General features: G+C 44.7%; 1 protein-coding gene across 3 annotated transcripts in view; it reads left to right on the top strand.

Moving 5' to 3' along the window:
• The first annotated feature begins 2,356 nt into the window (after positions 1 to 2,356).
• GSR (glutathione-disulfide reductase) overlaps positions 2,357 to 16,290 on the top strand; it is a 46,023-nt gene continuing 32,089 nt past the window's right edge. For all 3 annotated transcript variants that reach the window (XM_089903702.1, XM_089903703.1, XM_022571145.3), the window contains exon 1: positions 2,357 to 2,668. In XM_089903702.1, coding sequence (XP_089759828.1) covers positions 2,372 to 2,668 — 297 coding nt within the window. In that variant the 5' untranslated portion in view covers positions 2,357 to 2,371. The remainder of the gene's footprint in view (positions 2,669 to 16,290) is intronic.

The following is a 16,290-nucleotide window of genomic DNA, read 5'->3' as shown; positions in this document are numbered from 1 at the left end:
CATCTATTTCCAGGGAAAGACGCCCCTGAGAAATCTCCAGAGACTCCTTATTGCCTCTGGAGTAATGTCTAAACACCTTACCCTGGCTACTAGCAAGGCTTTCCAGGACTCCACCCACCTCCCATTATCCCCTTTAAGTTGCCGACAGTTCAGCTGGTCGGCACTGCTCCGCTTACTTCCTCCAGTTACTGCTAGCTCATTTCCTCCACTGTAAGCTATTCTTGTTTGACAAGCCTGTCTCCTTTTTGTCAGCCTTCCTACTTCGCGCGAAGAAACTGACTCTCAGAGGGATTAAGTGACTATGACAGCACCTGTGGGGGGATATGAAACCAAATTTCTCTGACTCAGACTCTTTACTCCTAGATACTTGTGCATATTTCTTAAGAACAAGGATATTCTCTTATTTAGCCACAGTACAATTCTCAAACTCAGGAAACTTAACATTGATGTAGTATCATTATACGTTATACAGGCCATACTCAAATTTCACCAATCATCCTTTATAGGAAGATTTCCCCATGCAGAATCCCATTCAGGATCAAACCTTGCCTTTCATTCTCATAATTCTTCAATCTTCTTTAACCTGGAATAGTTCCTTAGCCTCGTTTTTTTTTTTTAAGTTTTAAAAAATTTATTTATTTATTCTTGGCTGTGTTGGGTCTTCGTTGCTGCGTGCGGGGTTTCTCTAGTTGCCGCGAGCAGGGGCTACTCTTTGTTGTAGTGCGCAGGCTTCTCACTGCGGTGGCTTCTCTTGTTGCGGAGCACTGGCTCTAGGCGTGCAGGCTTCAGTAGTTGTGGCTTGCGGGCTCTAGAGCTCAGGCTCAGTAGTTGTGGCGCACGGGCTTAGCTGCTCCACGGCACATGGGATCTTCCTGGGCCAGGGCTCGAACCCGTGTCCCCTGAATTGGCAGGCGGATTCTTAACCACTGCACCACCAGGGAAGTTGAAGCCTTGTTTTGTTTTCAAGGCATTGACAGCTTTTAAGGAGTACAGGCCAGTTATTTGAAAATTTCCCTCAATGTGGCTTTTTCTGAGTGTTACCTCACGAACAGACTCAGGTTATGGATTTTTAGCAGGAATATTACGTAAGTGAAGTTGTATACTTCTTACTGCATCATATCACCAGGCACACGATGACAGCTGCCTCATTCTCAGCAATATTCACCTTTGACCACGTGGATAAGGTGGTGTGTGGCCCACTGTAAAGCCACCATTTTCCCCTTTGTGATCAGTAAGCAATCTGTGGGGACATAGTCTGACTGTAAACAACCTTTTCCTCATCAAACTTTCACCCAGTGGTTTTAACATTCACTGATGTTTAATGACAGTGATCACTATGATAGTTGTAAAGTGATTTTTCTAACTCTTGTTTAGTCTACATTTATTACATAGCAGCCTAGTGGAAGGAGGATCTTTCCCTTTTTTCCCTCTATTACTTTTTAATCAGGAAAACAAAACAAACAAAAAACCTAAAAAAATAACTGGATACCATTCTAACTGGCATGCGGTTGGTCCCCCTTCCCCTTCAGCGAGCTGGGCCTAGCTTCTGAGACCCGGACCTTTACTCCTTTGCCTCCAGTGCTCACAGCCTTGTGGGTGATGGGCGTCAGCCACACAAACTGACTGACTTACTATTTTGTTGTGCAATTGGTTGCTCCAGATATTCTAAAATGACACCCCAGTCTCTACAGCTTGGGAGGAAAATGCTTTAGTGTCTCCATCTCTACGCTATCTTTATGCTTCATCTGTGGAACACAAAAACATTTGTTCCAAAGCCTCCCAAATTAAATGTGCTGAAAGCCGGGGTGGGGGGTATTTAAAATGTAGATTGCTGGGGTCCTGCTCCAGAGGGTCCGATTTAGTAGATCTGGGTTAGGGCCCAGGGATCAGGTGGTCTGCGGATCAAACCTTGAGAAACATCACCCTCAAAATGATGGTGGGCAAGTCTCCCTTCCTGGAGAAGTCGGCGCCACTGGCAACTCCCAAAGGGCCCGCTAAGAAAAGGCTGGGGGAACAAAAGGGGGCGTTCATCCTTCCTCGCCCCATCAGCCTTCAGAAACGTACATTCGGCTGATGCCACTCGGGCGCGGGGACCCAGATGCTGGGGTGAAGACGGAAGCGGAGAGTTCCCAGAAGAGAGACCCTCCCTTGGAGCAGGGCGGGCTGGCTCGCGCACAGCGGGACGGAGTGGGGCGACTCCCCCTGCCCCGGTCCGGCCAAGCCGTGTAGCCCCATCGCCAGCCCGCCCCGCACGCCGCCGCGCGCCGGCTGAGTGCTTAGTCACCGTGAGGCTGCGCCGGCCCCCGCGCACCCTCCTCCTTCCCCGGGCCCGCCCACGGGCCGCACCCCAGCGGCGCGCACTTCCGCGTGCATGGCCCTGCCGGCCCGGACTCTGAGCGCGAGCGAGGGGCTCGGCTGGAGGCAGGCGGCGCGCACCTTCTCCGGCTACGCGCCACCTTGGGCCCGGGCTGCCTGCGCCTTCTCCCGCGCCATGGCGTTTAGGCACGGGCCGCAGTCTTCGTGCCCGCCGCCCGCCGCAGGCGTCGCGGCCTGCTACGACTACCTGGTGATCGGGGGCGGCTCGGGCGGGTTGGCCAGCGCGCGCCGGGCGGCCGAGCTGGGCGCCCGGGCCGCCGTGGTGGAGAGCCACAAGCTGGGCGGCACTTGCGTGAGTACCCGCTCGCTCCCGGCGCTTCTCTTCATGCCTGGGTTCCTGCAGCGCCGCGTCCCGCCGTCCCGCTTTGTCTCAGCCTCTCTCTGCAGGAACAGCCTGTGCCCTTGCCTAGTGCGACCTCCCCCGACTCCCTGAGGATGGGCCCCCAGCTCTGCGCTGTCCGCTTTCCCACGCGGGTCGGAGTTAGGATCCCAGCGGGGTTTGATGAGACAAGTGTAAAGGGGCTTTTCCGCGGACCCCGAAGCTGAGCCTGCGTCTGTTCCAGCGCAGGTATCATAATAACGCTGGCCGGAGATGGTGAAATCTAACATAACTTTCCTGCATCCTCACTCCTCAAGGTGGAAGGGTTCCATGCTCGATCTCATCACCAGATCCATGAAACATAAAACTGCATCTAGAATAGTTGCAGCTGGTCTGAGCCTCTGTGGGGAGAGGGGAAGGGAGGATGGAGCCCGTGTCACTGAATTAGGATCCCGGTCCTCTCCCTTCAGTTTCAAGGGCAGAATTTTCAGCAGCGGTTCTCACTGTTGGCTGCACATTGGAATCACCTGAGGAGTTGAAAAAATTCTGCTGCCTGGGTGCAGCCTCGGCTTTGGGTGATTCTTAATTGCAGCCAAGGTTGAGAATCACCAACTACAGTTGACATTGATGTAGGATTTATCGTTAAATGACTTTACAGACCTTTTGTTTTGTTTTGGAGGGATTTTAAAACTACCTACCCCCAAAAGAGGGTTGTAAATCCTGCGATTCAGGAACTATTACTTTAAAAAATAAGTTTAGTTCCCAAGTTATTGGTGTGGGCTCTTCTGTCACAAGACTTGGGCGAGGTACTTGCTGTTAGTATTAAAATGTTGTATCCGAGTGTAACCTGGGCTTGGGCATGGAGTTCTCGAAGTTCCTTTGAAGAGGGATGCTTAAATTACACTACACTGGGAACTCCTTAAGGGCAGAAATGGGTTCATATGTTTGCAAACTCTCATCGCCTTAACAAAGAGCTTGCTCAATAACCGTATGTGAATGAAACTCAAAATTAACAGCTGTGAAAGGGCTGTCTCCAGTGTCCCGTGCTCACTTTTTAAGTTCAAAACGGAAGCGGGAACGAGGAAAGGAAAAATCCCTGTTAATTATCAACTTGCACCTTGACACCTTAGTCTAGACAGACTCTTAGGAGAAGTCTGGCTCTGCAGAAAGCAGATGGAGGGGTGCCACTAAGAGGCCCCCCGGGCAACTGGTGACAACACTTGATAACTGCTCATCTTTGTCCCTCTCTACTTTTCTGTTTTCCTCCTTCGCCATGTGTGTCATAATCAGCTTGTGGCAGCCTTCATCGTTGCCTGGTTCCACTGGTATTAATCAAGGAGGGGCTCACGCCATTTTTAGGTTCCTGTTTAGAAACGTGAATGCTTTAAGAGATCAACTACTTCCGAGGGCAAATAAAGGACAGCTTAGGAGTCAACCATTTACTGCTTCCTTATGGAGTGCCTGGCCTTGCTTATCTCATTATGCTGCAACTTTTAATTTTTAGTAAGCATTGATCTCTTGGGGTAAATCCCCTATTTAATATTTTTATTTCATTCCATTTGGGCTCTTCTCAAACTGCCTTTTGGTTTTGAATTCAAGGAAGGATGTAGTATGCCTTAGAATATCAGAGAAGAGAAAACCAACTGATAAGACCTGCTTAGATTTGTCTCAGTATTCTAGTTATCTGGGTTATCCACAGATGCATTAATAAACTTCTTAGTGCAGGGATTTCCAAACAGGTGTTAGGGAAAATTGAGGCATTCTGAAGCACATTTCATTTGTTGCTGTCTTCACTTCTCCTCTAATGTAAGTGCTAAGTGTTTGATTGGGGCTGGTTGAGGTAAAAGGGTAGATACCAACATTTGTAAGACAAAGGTCCCTTCCCTCAAGGAATTTGCGATAAGGTGGGGGGGAAGCAAAATGTAGACAGTCAACCCCAGAGTGAGGGGGTCTATGTTAATTGCTGTTATGGTAGTTGAGAGAAGAGTGTAATTATCACTTCTGCTTGGGCACATTGGATAGTTTTGGGATGGAGATAGTATCTTTGTGAACTTGAACTGGATGAATATCATTTTTTGACAGGGTAGGTCAGGGGCAGAGGCACAGAAGCAAGGTATGTTGTGTAATCAAATTTGACTGGAGGGCTTCCCTGGTGGCACAGTGGTTGAGAGTCCGCCTGCCGATGCAGGGGACGTGGATTCGTGACCCGGTCCGGGAGGACCCCACGTGCCGCGGAGCGGCTGGGCCCGTGAGCCATGGCCGCTGAGCCTGCGCGTCCGGAGCCTGGGCTCCGCAGCGGGAGAGGCCAACAGCGGTGAGAGGCCTGCGTACCGCAAAAAAAAAAAAAAAAAAAATTGACTGGAGCAGAGGGCGTCTCCTATAAAGCTGATGGTTAGGTGGTAGTAAAAAGGTAGAGTTTCTGGAAGCACAGTGAACTGTGGAAGGGCTCTGAGCGGGAGAGTGACACAATAAAAGTGGCTTTGTACTGGAGATACCATTGAGAAATGTCCCTTGGGAAAGTCAGAAGTTTCTTTACTGTTGACTCTCCAACCAGGTTTTTTTTTTTTCTAAATGTTAATTAATGCATCTTAATTCTAAAGCTTGGTAAAATTTTTAAGTTGCTGTGGATACAAGTTTTTGTTTTTAGCCTTCCTCCATGAAAACTTAGACTCATGGACTGATGGAGTTGGAAGTGATTTTGGAGATCTACTAATCCAGTCTGACTATAGTTGTTTTTTGTTTGTTTGTTTTTTAATAGGAAGCACTTACATAAGCTTGCTGACTTAATTTTTTTTAGAGTAATGACCATTAAAAAAATTCTTCTATCACTATCATTTTTATCAAGAACGATTTTTTGATTAAAAGTAGGAAGCTTATAATTTCAAGTAAGGGATAGCCCTTTATTTATTTAACTCTTTTTTTTGTGGTGGGGGCTGCCACGCAGCTTGCAGGATCTTAGTTCCTCCACCAGGATCAAACCCGTGTCCCCTGCAGTGGAAGCAGAGAGTCCTAACCACTGGACTGCCAGGGAAGTCCTGACTGTCCTTTAAATTGAATACTTTTAGCTTTATAAAAACGGAGCATGGGCCCCATTGCTTTCATTTCATTAAGGATCCAACTTACACAAATCCTTATAGGAATTTAGAAGCATTGTTCCAGCCCTGGACCCTCATTTTTACCAAGGAGCAAATTGAATGTCAATTAAAATGTGGTTGAAAACAAACCAAGTGTAGAATAACCTATGGAATTAGCATAGGTTATTAGCTGTGTTAATTAGCAGCCAAACCATGCCTTCTGTGTAATTGTGTGGAGTAATTTATGATTTGATGAACATTTTTAAGCATTCTTCTCAGCTACAGGCGAGGAACCTTCCTACTTCTGCCTCTTAGGAAACAGTCATTATTTACTTTAAAAGCACTTATCTACTAGGTGGGTCTCCACTTCAGAGCTCCTGATCTAGTAGGTCTGGAGTGAAGCCCCAGCAGGTGTATTTTTAAAGAGCCCCATTCTGATTCTGGTGTACCTGAGCCCAACTCAGCGCCAGGGGTTTCATGGGGAGCAGGAACTGTGTGAAGACTTTAACCCTGTGGAAGCATTAGAATGAATCTGGAGAACCCTGCACAGTTGTGGGCATCAGATGGTAATGAGTTTGGGCCTAGAGTCATTCATTTCCTTGTTTCATAATTTCATGCTTCTGGAGTAAGAGCCTTCCATGGGGGTCTATATGGTGTGACTGTTTGCCTTGATCTCCTGACTCCTCCTCAGTTTTCCTTTTCCGGAATGCTTTTTTTTTTTTCTCTTCTGTGATACAATGGAGTAGGTCCCTTCCGAGCAAACAGGTATTTTCAAGATGAGTGACCTGTGTTGGTGTACCTGAGAGTTCACTTTTCTTTGATGGAGTTTATCACTTTAAACTGTTAAGAAACTCAGGTATGAAATGACTTTGCTCTGTATTGTGTTAGGGGAGGAAAAACTTTCTCTCTTCCCATTTATGTTCAGTAGCTGGGGCCTGCAAATTAAACAGAAAATGGACAGATTATGGGAGAGAAGGTTTATTTCATATGCACACATGAGTGTCACAGAAAAGAAGTGAGAAAAAAAGGAACTCTTAGGCCTGGGAGCTTAATGCCAACTTAACAAAGGGTGACAAATTGTGGAAAAGTGACTAGACAGAGGAAAGGGGGCTTGGGCTTCTAGAGGCGGTAAATTGTGGGAAGGTAAATATATGGGGGGAAACTAATGGAAGATAAGGGTTACTTTAATAAGGTTTTTTTGTGCAGATTCATCTCAGTGCTACCTTTCCATCTCCAGTGATAAGGGTTTTTCTGCTGCTGGTACAGGATAAGGGTGGGAAACACCTTCATAAAGGGAAATTTAAGCTTTGCTTTTAGGTAGAAAGGGGGAGAGCAGAGTTCCTCCTGTGTCTGCTGTTTCTTAATTGTCTTCACCTCAAAATAATTTTTATGTCAAAGGAGCATGTTTTGGGGTGGCATATTCTGATCCCCTCAAGTTCAGAGTGAAATAAGCAATGAGAGCCAGTACTGCTACTAAACTTCTGATGGGTAAACTAGGTCAAGAGGCAGGTGTAGCTCTAATAACATTCCACTCTTTTTTTTTTTTTTGGCCACATCGCGTGCAGCATGTGGGATCTTAGTTCCCCGACCAGGGATCAAACCTGCGCTCCATTCAGTGGAAGCATGGAGTCTTAACCACTGGACTGCCAGGGAAGTCTCCAACATGATTCCACTCTTTTTTTTTTAATTTTTGGCTGTGTTGGGTCTTCATTGCTGCATGCGGGCTTTCTCTAGTTGTGGTGAGCGGGGGCTACTCTTTGTTGCGGTGCGCAGGCTTCTCATTGCAGTGGCTTCTCTTATTGTGGAGAACGGGCTCTAGGCACGCGGGCTTCAGTAGTTGTGGCACGTGGGCTCAGTAGTTGTGGCGCACGGGCTTAGTTGCTCCGCGGCATGTGGGATCTTCCCAGACCAGGGCTCGAACCCGTGTCCCCTGCCTTGGCAGGCAGATTCGTAACCACTGCACCACCAGGGAAGGCCCAGATTCCACTCTTAAATTACTCTTTATTTTTCTGGATCAGGCAAAAAATTATAATAGTACTAGGTTAGGCATTAAAAAAGGGAAACTGAAAGAAATCATCTGTTTTTCTAGGATTCAATTAAAAATAATCTTTTAGTGCCTACTGCGATTAAGTAATTTCTGAGAGCAGAAAAATACATGAGTTAATTTTCAAGTTCAGTTTTTGGGAGTCTCCAAAAAGGTAAATATAGGCATAACTCCTAGCACTTTGCAGGTTCTGCTTTTTTTTTTTTTTTTTACAAACTGCAGGTTTGCAGCAACCCTGCGGTGAGCACACCTGTTGGCACCATTTTTCCAACAGTATTTGCTCATTCATGTCTCTTTGTCACATTTTTGTAATTCTTGCAATATTTCAAACTTTTTATTAATTAATTAATTAATTAATTTTGGCTGTGTTGGGTCTTCATTTCTGTGCGAGGGCTTTCTCCAGTTGCGGCAAGCGGGGGCCCCTCTTCATCGCGGTGCGCAGGCCTCTCACTATTGCGGCCTCTTGTGGCAGAGCACAGGCTCCAGACGCACAGGCTCAGTAGTTGTGGCTCACGGGCCCAGTTGCTCCACGCCATGTGGGATCTTCCCAGACCAGAGCTTGAACCCGTGTCCCCTGCATTGGCAGGCGGAGCCTTAACCGCTGCGCCACCAGGGAAGTCCCTAAACATAACTTTTATATGCACTGGGAAACCAAAAAAATGGTGTGACTCCTACGATATTCACTTTATTTCGGTGGTCTGGAACTGAATCTGCAATATCTCCAAGGTCTGCTGGTACAATGCTTCTCATGATCAAGTGCAAACCAAGAAGAAATGCACAGATGGCCCAAAGCCAAGGTGAATTAGAGCCTTCTGGGAGCTTTGTCTCTGCTATTCAGGGCGGTTCAGTTCTCTGCCCATGTAGATACGGGAAGAGTCAGGTTGAGGAAAAAGTTCCTTCTGACTTACTATTCCCTTTGCCCCAGGCCTGTAGGAGCATGTGTTCCAGTGTTCTTTCTGCCTGTACTGATTCTGTGGTAAAGACTGACCCACTTCTTGTGGTACAGGCGTACAGCTCTTACTAATAAGGACTGATCACCAGACAAAACCTTTCTTTTCCTAAGTTGCAGTATAATTGACACATAACATTGTATTACTTTGAGGTGTACACATAATAATTCGTTATTTGTATATATTGGGAAATGATCACCACCTTAAATGTAGTTAGCATCTGCCACCATACATAGTTACGAGTTTTTCTTGTGATGAGAACTTTTAAGATCTGCCCTCTTAGCAGCTTTTATGGACAGCTACATGTAAAAGAATGAAATTAGAACACTTCCTAACACCATACACAAAAATAAACTCCAAATGGATTAAAGACCTAAATGTAGGACGAGACACTATAAAACTCTTAGGGGAAAACATAGGAAAAACACTCTGACATAAACCACAGCAAGATCTTTTTTGACCCACTTCCTAGAGTAACGGAAATAAAAACAAAAATAAACAAATAGGACTTAATTAAACTTAAAAGCTTTTGCACAGCAAAGGAAACCATAAACAAGACAAAAAGACAACCCTCAAAATGGGAGAAAATATTTGCAAATGAGCCAACAGACAAAGGATTAATCTCCAAAATATACAAACAGCTCATCATCAAAAAAATAAACAATCCAATGAAAAAATGGGCAGAAGACCTAAATAGACATTTCACCAAGGAAGACATACAGATGGCCAAGAGGCGCATGAAAAGATGCTCAACATCACTTATTATTAGAGAAATGCAAATCAGAACTACAATGAGGTATCACCTCACACTATCAGAATGGATACTATCAAAAAATCTAGAAACAATAAATGTTAGAAAGGGTGTGGTGAAAAGGGAACCTTCCTGCACTATTGGTGGGAATGTAAATTGATACAGCCACTATGGAAAACACTACGGAGGTTCCTTAAAAAACTAAAAATAGAACTACCATACGACCCAGCAATCCCGCTACTGGGCATATACCCTGAGAAAACCATAATTCAAACAAGAGTCATGTACCACAATGTTCATTGCAGCACTATTTACAATAGCCAGGACATGGAAGCAACCTAAGTGTCCATCAGCAGATGAATGGATAAAGCAGATGTGGTACATATATATAATGGAATACTACTCAGCTGTAAAAAGAAACGAAATTGAGTTATTTGTAGCGAGGTGGATGGATCTAGAGTCTGTCATACAGCGTGAAGTAAGTCAGAAAGAGAAAAACAAATACCGTATTCTAACACATATATATGGAATCTAAAAAAAAAAACGGGTACTGATGAACCTCGTTGCAGAGGAGGAATAAAGATGTAGACATAGAGAATGGACTTGAGGACACGAGGTGAGAGGGGGAAGCTGGGACCAAGTGAGAGTAGCATCGACATATATACACTACCGAATGTAAAATAGTTGGATAGTGGGAAGCATCAGCATAGCACAGGGAGATCGGCTCGGTGCTTTGTGATGACCTAGAGGGGTGGGTAAGGGAGGGTGGGAGGGAGGGTTAAGAGGGAGGGGATATGGGGACATATGTATGCATATGGCTGATTCACTTTGGTGTGCAACAGAAACTAATGCAGTATTGTGAAGCAATTATACTCCAATAAAGATCTATTAAAAAAATAGTGACAAGCCGTGTAAACTGCAAAGTATTGATATAATGATCTTCTTTTAAGTGAACATTTTTGCTTGCACATAAAGTATTTTTATGAATGTGAATCTTTATTATTAAAATTTAGTGTCTTATTTTTTCATTTAAAAATTTTTATATCATTAAAAAAAATTACTTTCCATTTACAGTTATTACAAAATATTGACTCTATTCCCCATGTTGTACAATACATCCTTGAGCCTATCTTACACCCAATAGTTTGTACCTCCCACTTCCCTCCCCCTATGGTCCCCCTCTCTCCCTCCCCACTGGTAACTACTAGTTTGTTCTCTGCACCTATGAGTCTGCTTCTTTTTTGTTGTACTCATTAGTTTGTTGTAATTCTTAGATTCCACATAGAAGTGATGTCATTCAATAAAAAATACATCTATGGAATACATCAGTGTTATTAACAATAGTCACCGTGCTGTACGTTACATCCCCGTGACTTGTTTTTTGGGCGGTACGCGGGCCTCTTACTGTTGAGGCCTCTCCCGTTGCGGAGCACAGGCTCTGGACGCACAGGCTCAGCGGCCATGGCTCACGGGCCCAGCCGCTCCGCGGCATGTGGGATTTTTCCGGACCGGGGCACGAACCCGCGTCCCCTGCATCGGCAGGCGGACTCTCAACCACTGCGCCACCAGGGAAGCCCAAGTTGTTTGTTTTATAACTGGAAGTTTGTACCTAGCAAAAGCCTTCTTGATCATTAATGTCACAGTGAGCTGTGCTGTACACACCAGTTGGAGAGGCCAGCAGGAGGAGCGGGGGCTTTGGAAGAGGCCTGAGAAACAGGCCACTTGGTGGGTTGTTTGTATTCATCTAGGCCGAAAACAACTACTCAGCGACATGTAAATCAGAAACTAACTTGGAGGTGATAGCGTGTACTTTGGTATTATAGTGTCTGTATCCCCAGTAGGCTGAACATGCTTTTCTTCTTCTTTTTTTTTAATGGTAAGAATACTTAACTCGAAATCTACCCTGTTAACAAATTTTGAAGCATACAGTACAGTATCGTTGACTGTAGGTACAACGTTGTACAGCAGATCTCTAGAACTTACTCATCCTGCTTACCTGAGATTTGGGGCCCATTGATTAGTAAATCCCCATTGCCCTCTCCCACTCCCTACCCCCCCAGTCCCTGACAACCACTGTTCCCTGTTTGATCCTATGAATTTGACTATTTTAGATACCTCATATAAGTGGAATCACGTAATATCTGTCTTTCTGTGACTAGCTTATTTCACTTATATTAGTATGCTGTTCCAAGGTTGAACATGCATTTTTATTTTTTTTAATGTTTTTTGACAGTGTAATGGTTTTATTCATAAAGTTCAATATAGTATTTTAAGGCAATGTCGTTTGGTGTTAAAACATCCTTTCTTATATGAAATGAGCATGATAGTAAAGAGTTGTATGTTTTAAAGTAGGTATTAGCAAGTAAAAAGTTGATAGCCTGTGTCAGTCTGGTGATATTTTGTTCATAAATCGAAAAGTCTGAACAAAGATGAGCAGACAAGAGTGGATGTCGTTTATGGGTTTGACTTGGAAGGAAAACGGTGCTGGGGAACTGAGATTATCATTATTGTAATGATTGTCGTGATTTTCATTCCTTTTGTTCCTCATAAACAAGGAGCAGCATTAAGTAAGGACTGTTTTCAGAAATGTTTGGGGATTACAGAACCAAGTTCACCTGAATGTGCTAAACCACATATACTTCATGTACTACAGCAGCTTCAAAAATGTTTTTCATTTTCTTCTCAGTAATACTGGCTCATTGTAAAAAGTTAATATAGAAGTGAAAGTCCCTTCTATTTGAACGTGAATTTTTAAATGGACATTTACTAAAAGGAGATCTCAGTTTAAGGAGCCCTGCCATTAGTTCCTTCAGTATTGACAAGGATCCCTCAAAACCAGAAAAGAATCCTAATTTGTTTCCTGGGTTGAGAGTTTCATAAAATGCGGCACGCCTGTGTTCATAAATGCCAAAGAAAGGAGTGATCAGAAAGGGTAGGGTTAGTTCAAGCAGGCAAATCCAATTATTGAAATTTGTCTTTTGATTTACCTTATTTTTTTTTTGAATTTTATTTTATTTATTTTTTTATACAGCAGGTTCGTATTAGTTACCCATTTTATACATATGAGTGTATGTATGTGATTTACCTTACTGATTGTTTAATCTTTTGCATCAGTCTTAGTAATACTGCTTTGCCGTCTGCCTCAGGACCCACTAAATCTGCAGGGCCAGAAAAGGAAAGACTTCCTCTTGATCCCTCAGAGTTGCTGTTTCTTTGCGAAAGGTACCTTGAACAAGTAGCAGCAGAGAATTTTTCTGGTAGAGTGGAATTAAAGGAATTTTACAGAAATTCTAATGACCTTCCGCGTTTGTAAGTGGATTTCAAACAGTCATAATTAGTAACCATTTATTCATTGGGTGTTACAACATGAGATATTAAATAGGATATGGGATCCCAGATCCTTTTTCTTTTGAGCGGGGGAAGCAAGAGATTTGGGGCCAGATATCACTCAGTGGGTGTCAGGTGGTAGAGAAAACTGACACTCCAGAGCTGTGTCAGAACTGACACTCTTGTAGCTGTGTCTGGGTCTCCCCGGTTGCCCCAGAGTAAGAGTTCATTGAAGTTTGATCCCTGGGACTGGAGATTTCACATTCATCTAAAGTTCTGCTGAAATAAGAATTGAACCAAAATAATTTTAGTTCTAACATTTGAATATTGTATCAGCTCATTTTCTTACTTTAGATTCTGCCTTACACAGAATACTTTCTCCTTCTTTCTTTCTTTGTCCCTTTCTTTCTCCCTTCCTTCCTTCCTTTCTCTTTCTTTCTTTCTTTCTTTCTTTCTCTCTCTCTCTTTCTTTCTCTCTCCCTCCCTCTCTCTCCCTCCCTTCCTCTCTCTCTCTCCCCTTCCTTGCTCCCTCCCTCTTTCTTTCTCTCTTTTTCAAGGTAGATGCCTTCCTGGGCTAACCTTTATCTGAAATTTGAAGGTAAAGACATGGATGTTGAATGTTTAATACGTGCCAGAGTGTGATATTGGATTTATAATAAGAAATATGTATTTGGTCTTTGTACCCATTTCTAGCACAGAGTTCCTGGAACCCTTGGAATTTACTACATGCTGAGGGGTAAGGGTGTCTGGATATTGAACCACACCTGAGTTTGTGTTAATGAGGTGTCTTCTGGAAAGAACATCAAATGGGGGCTGGTTGGTAGAGGAGCCAGCCATGTGATAGAGGGTTGGAACGTCAGCCTTAACCCCCTGCCCTTGGCAAGGCGAGGACAGTGTCTGGAGGTTGACCGTCACCAGTGGCCAATGATTTAGTCAGCCGTGCCTATGTAACGAAGCCTTCATAGAAAACCGAAAGGACAGAGTTCAGAGAGCTTCTGGGTTGGTGAGCACATGGGGTTTTGGGAGGGTGGCCTGTATGCCCAGAGAGGACACGGAAGCTCCACACCCCTTCCCACGTACCTTGCCCTGTACATCTCTTCCATTGGGCTGTTCTTGAGTTACATTATAACTTTTTATAATAAACTGGTAATCTAGTAAGTAAAATGTTTCATCACATGTTTCTCTGAGTTCTGCGAGCCACTCTAGCACATTAATCAAACCCAAGAAAGGGGAAGGGGTCTTTGGAACCTTGGGTCTATAGCCGGTCGCTCAGAAGCACAGCTGACAACCTGGACTTGTGGTTGGTGACTGAATTAGGGGCGGGGGGGATAGGACAGTCTTGTAGGACTGAGCCCTTCACCTTTGGGATCTAATGCTGTCTCCAGGTAGATAGTGTCAGAATTGAGTTAATTGCTTGATTGTGTGGAGAAATAAAACACACATCAGAGTTAGTGTCAGAATTGTGAAAGGACATGGGCAAGTGGTGTCCAGACAGCATCTTGCTTGATAACTGTTGGTGTAAAGCTGATAAATACAGGGGTCTTTATCTGTTCTGGTCAGCAATACCGAGCCCCTAGAACAGTGTCTTGCACAATCTGAAAGAATGTGTTGATGAACCAATACTGTTTTGCTTAGTGAATGATGACTGGTCATCTTCTAAGTGCTCCTTCCTCATATCAGTCCTGAACTTGATAGGAACCATTAGGCAACTCTGTGATGGGAAACAGAAAGGGGGAAACCAGAGGAAGGAAGCTTCCTATTGCTTAAGCACAGGTGACATTCTTGACAGGTGAGGTTATAAATTAACCAGTGACATGGGCAGTGTGCGGTTTTTACTTATCTGGGCAGAATTGAAGGTAAGAGCGCCAGCCCTAGGGAAGTGGAGAACCTCTGAATTTTGCCACAGGTACCATCAGACTCCTCACGTGTTCTTTCCCTGTTTGGAGAGGCCCCCGTCCTCACTGTGAGCCGGTGCTGGCAGGCCCACGGAACAGAAGGATTCTGAGCACTAGATTGGAAGAGGGAGTTCTCAGAGATGGACCATCAGTTTGCAGAGGGAGGCAGAGCTGCAGGAGTCTCTCTGGCACTGGGTTGTCTCTGTTCCTATGGCTTATTGTTGGTGAGTGCCCACCTAGAGAATGCGGGCTCTGCAGGGGGATTTGCCAGGTGGAAAGCATGGTATGCTGCAGGTCTTAGCTGTGTGCACTCCTGGGAGGTCAGAGCCCTGACAACCCGTGACCCTAGTGCCCCATTCTGGAAGGCAAGCTTTCTTTGCCATCTGTTGATCTGTTTCTGAAAGGGAGCCGGCCACCGGGGAATTTATCTCCTCTGTTTGCCATACGGCTTTTGTACCCATGGGGAGCTGGCAGACTGCAGGAATAATTCAGAGGGGTCAGTGGCATCACCACACCTATCATGAATTAGAAAAGAGGTGCTTTACATACATTATCTCTGATCTTCGCAAAATCTCTGGAATGTAAGTATTATCATTCCTATTCTATGGAATGGGAAATTGAGCTCAGAGGGGTTTAGAAAGCTACCCACCAACTTCCAGGAAGTGAAGGATTCAAACTCTTGTCTGTCTGACTCTATGCCCGAGCTCTCTTTCTGACAACCTAAAGCAACCTCAGCTGGAGAACGAGACGGAGGCTTGAACAGGACTGCACAGAGCTCTCCACCCCGGCTTCCCCAGCTTTGTAGGTAACCAATTGTTCTTTTCTTCCCTTCCAAGTCAAAGAGCCATCTGATAATCAGTTGTGTTGCGCTGAAGTGTTCGAGGTTTCTGAAACCCGTCGGAAACCCTGGAGGCCTATCACTAGGAACTGCCAAAATAGGAGGAGTGCTTCAAGGTCAAGGGCTTCCATTCAGCCATAGCCCCCGGACCCAAAGTGTGCTGTGCTGGAATACAGATTCTCCAGCCCCCGAAGCTCACAATTTTCTACCACCTTCTTCCTCTGATTTCTGGCTGAAGACTTGGCAATTTTAGGGAATGTGGCTGATTCTGCTGCTGTCTCTTGAGCCAGCATCTTGGATAGGCTGAGCACCTCTCCGAGGTCAGGACCGTGGGCTCCATGAGAGCAGGGACCATATCCACTGAGTGCTCTGATTTGCATAATGCCTGACAGCAATGAGTGAGCACTTCATCAGTACTTCTGAATGAATGAATGGTCGCAAGTTAAAAAGTTCAGAAACTTCTAAAAAATTAACGTTAGTCATACACTTGGCACCAGACCTGTGTTCTTTGGACACCAAGAGAGCCCACCTCTTTCCTTATGGTCATGATCAGCAGAGCTTACAGGCACCTGACATAAGTTATGTCTAGAAGGCATTTGTTTCCATATAAAAGAAAAATAATTGTATTATAAAAAAATATTGAAAATAGACAAGAGAGATCAAAGAATCACCCATCTAAATTCCACTACCCAGATAAAATCATTTTGGTTTATTTC

This window comes from Delphinapterus leucas, chromosome 21, assembly GCF_059928025.1.
Source record: "Delphinapterus leucas isolate spDelLeu-1000000601 "Yukka" chromosome 21, BTC_Dleu_Yukka2, whole genome shotgun sequence".
Classification (NCBI taxonomy): domain Eukaryota; kingdom Metazoa; phylum Chordata; class Mammalia; order Artiodactyla; family Monodontidae; genus Delphinapterus; species Delphinapterus leucas.
Note: the sequence above shows the minus strand (reverse complement) of the source record. Positions and strands in the feature narration are given on the sequence as shown.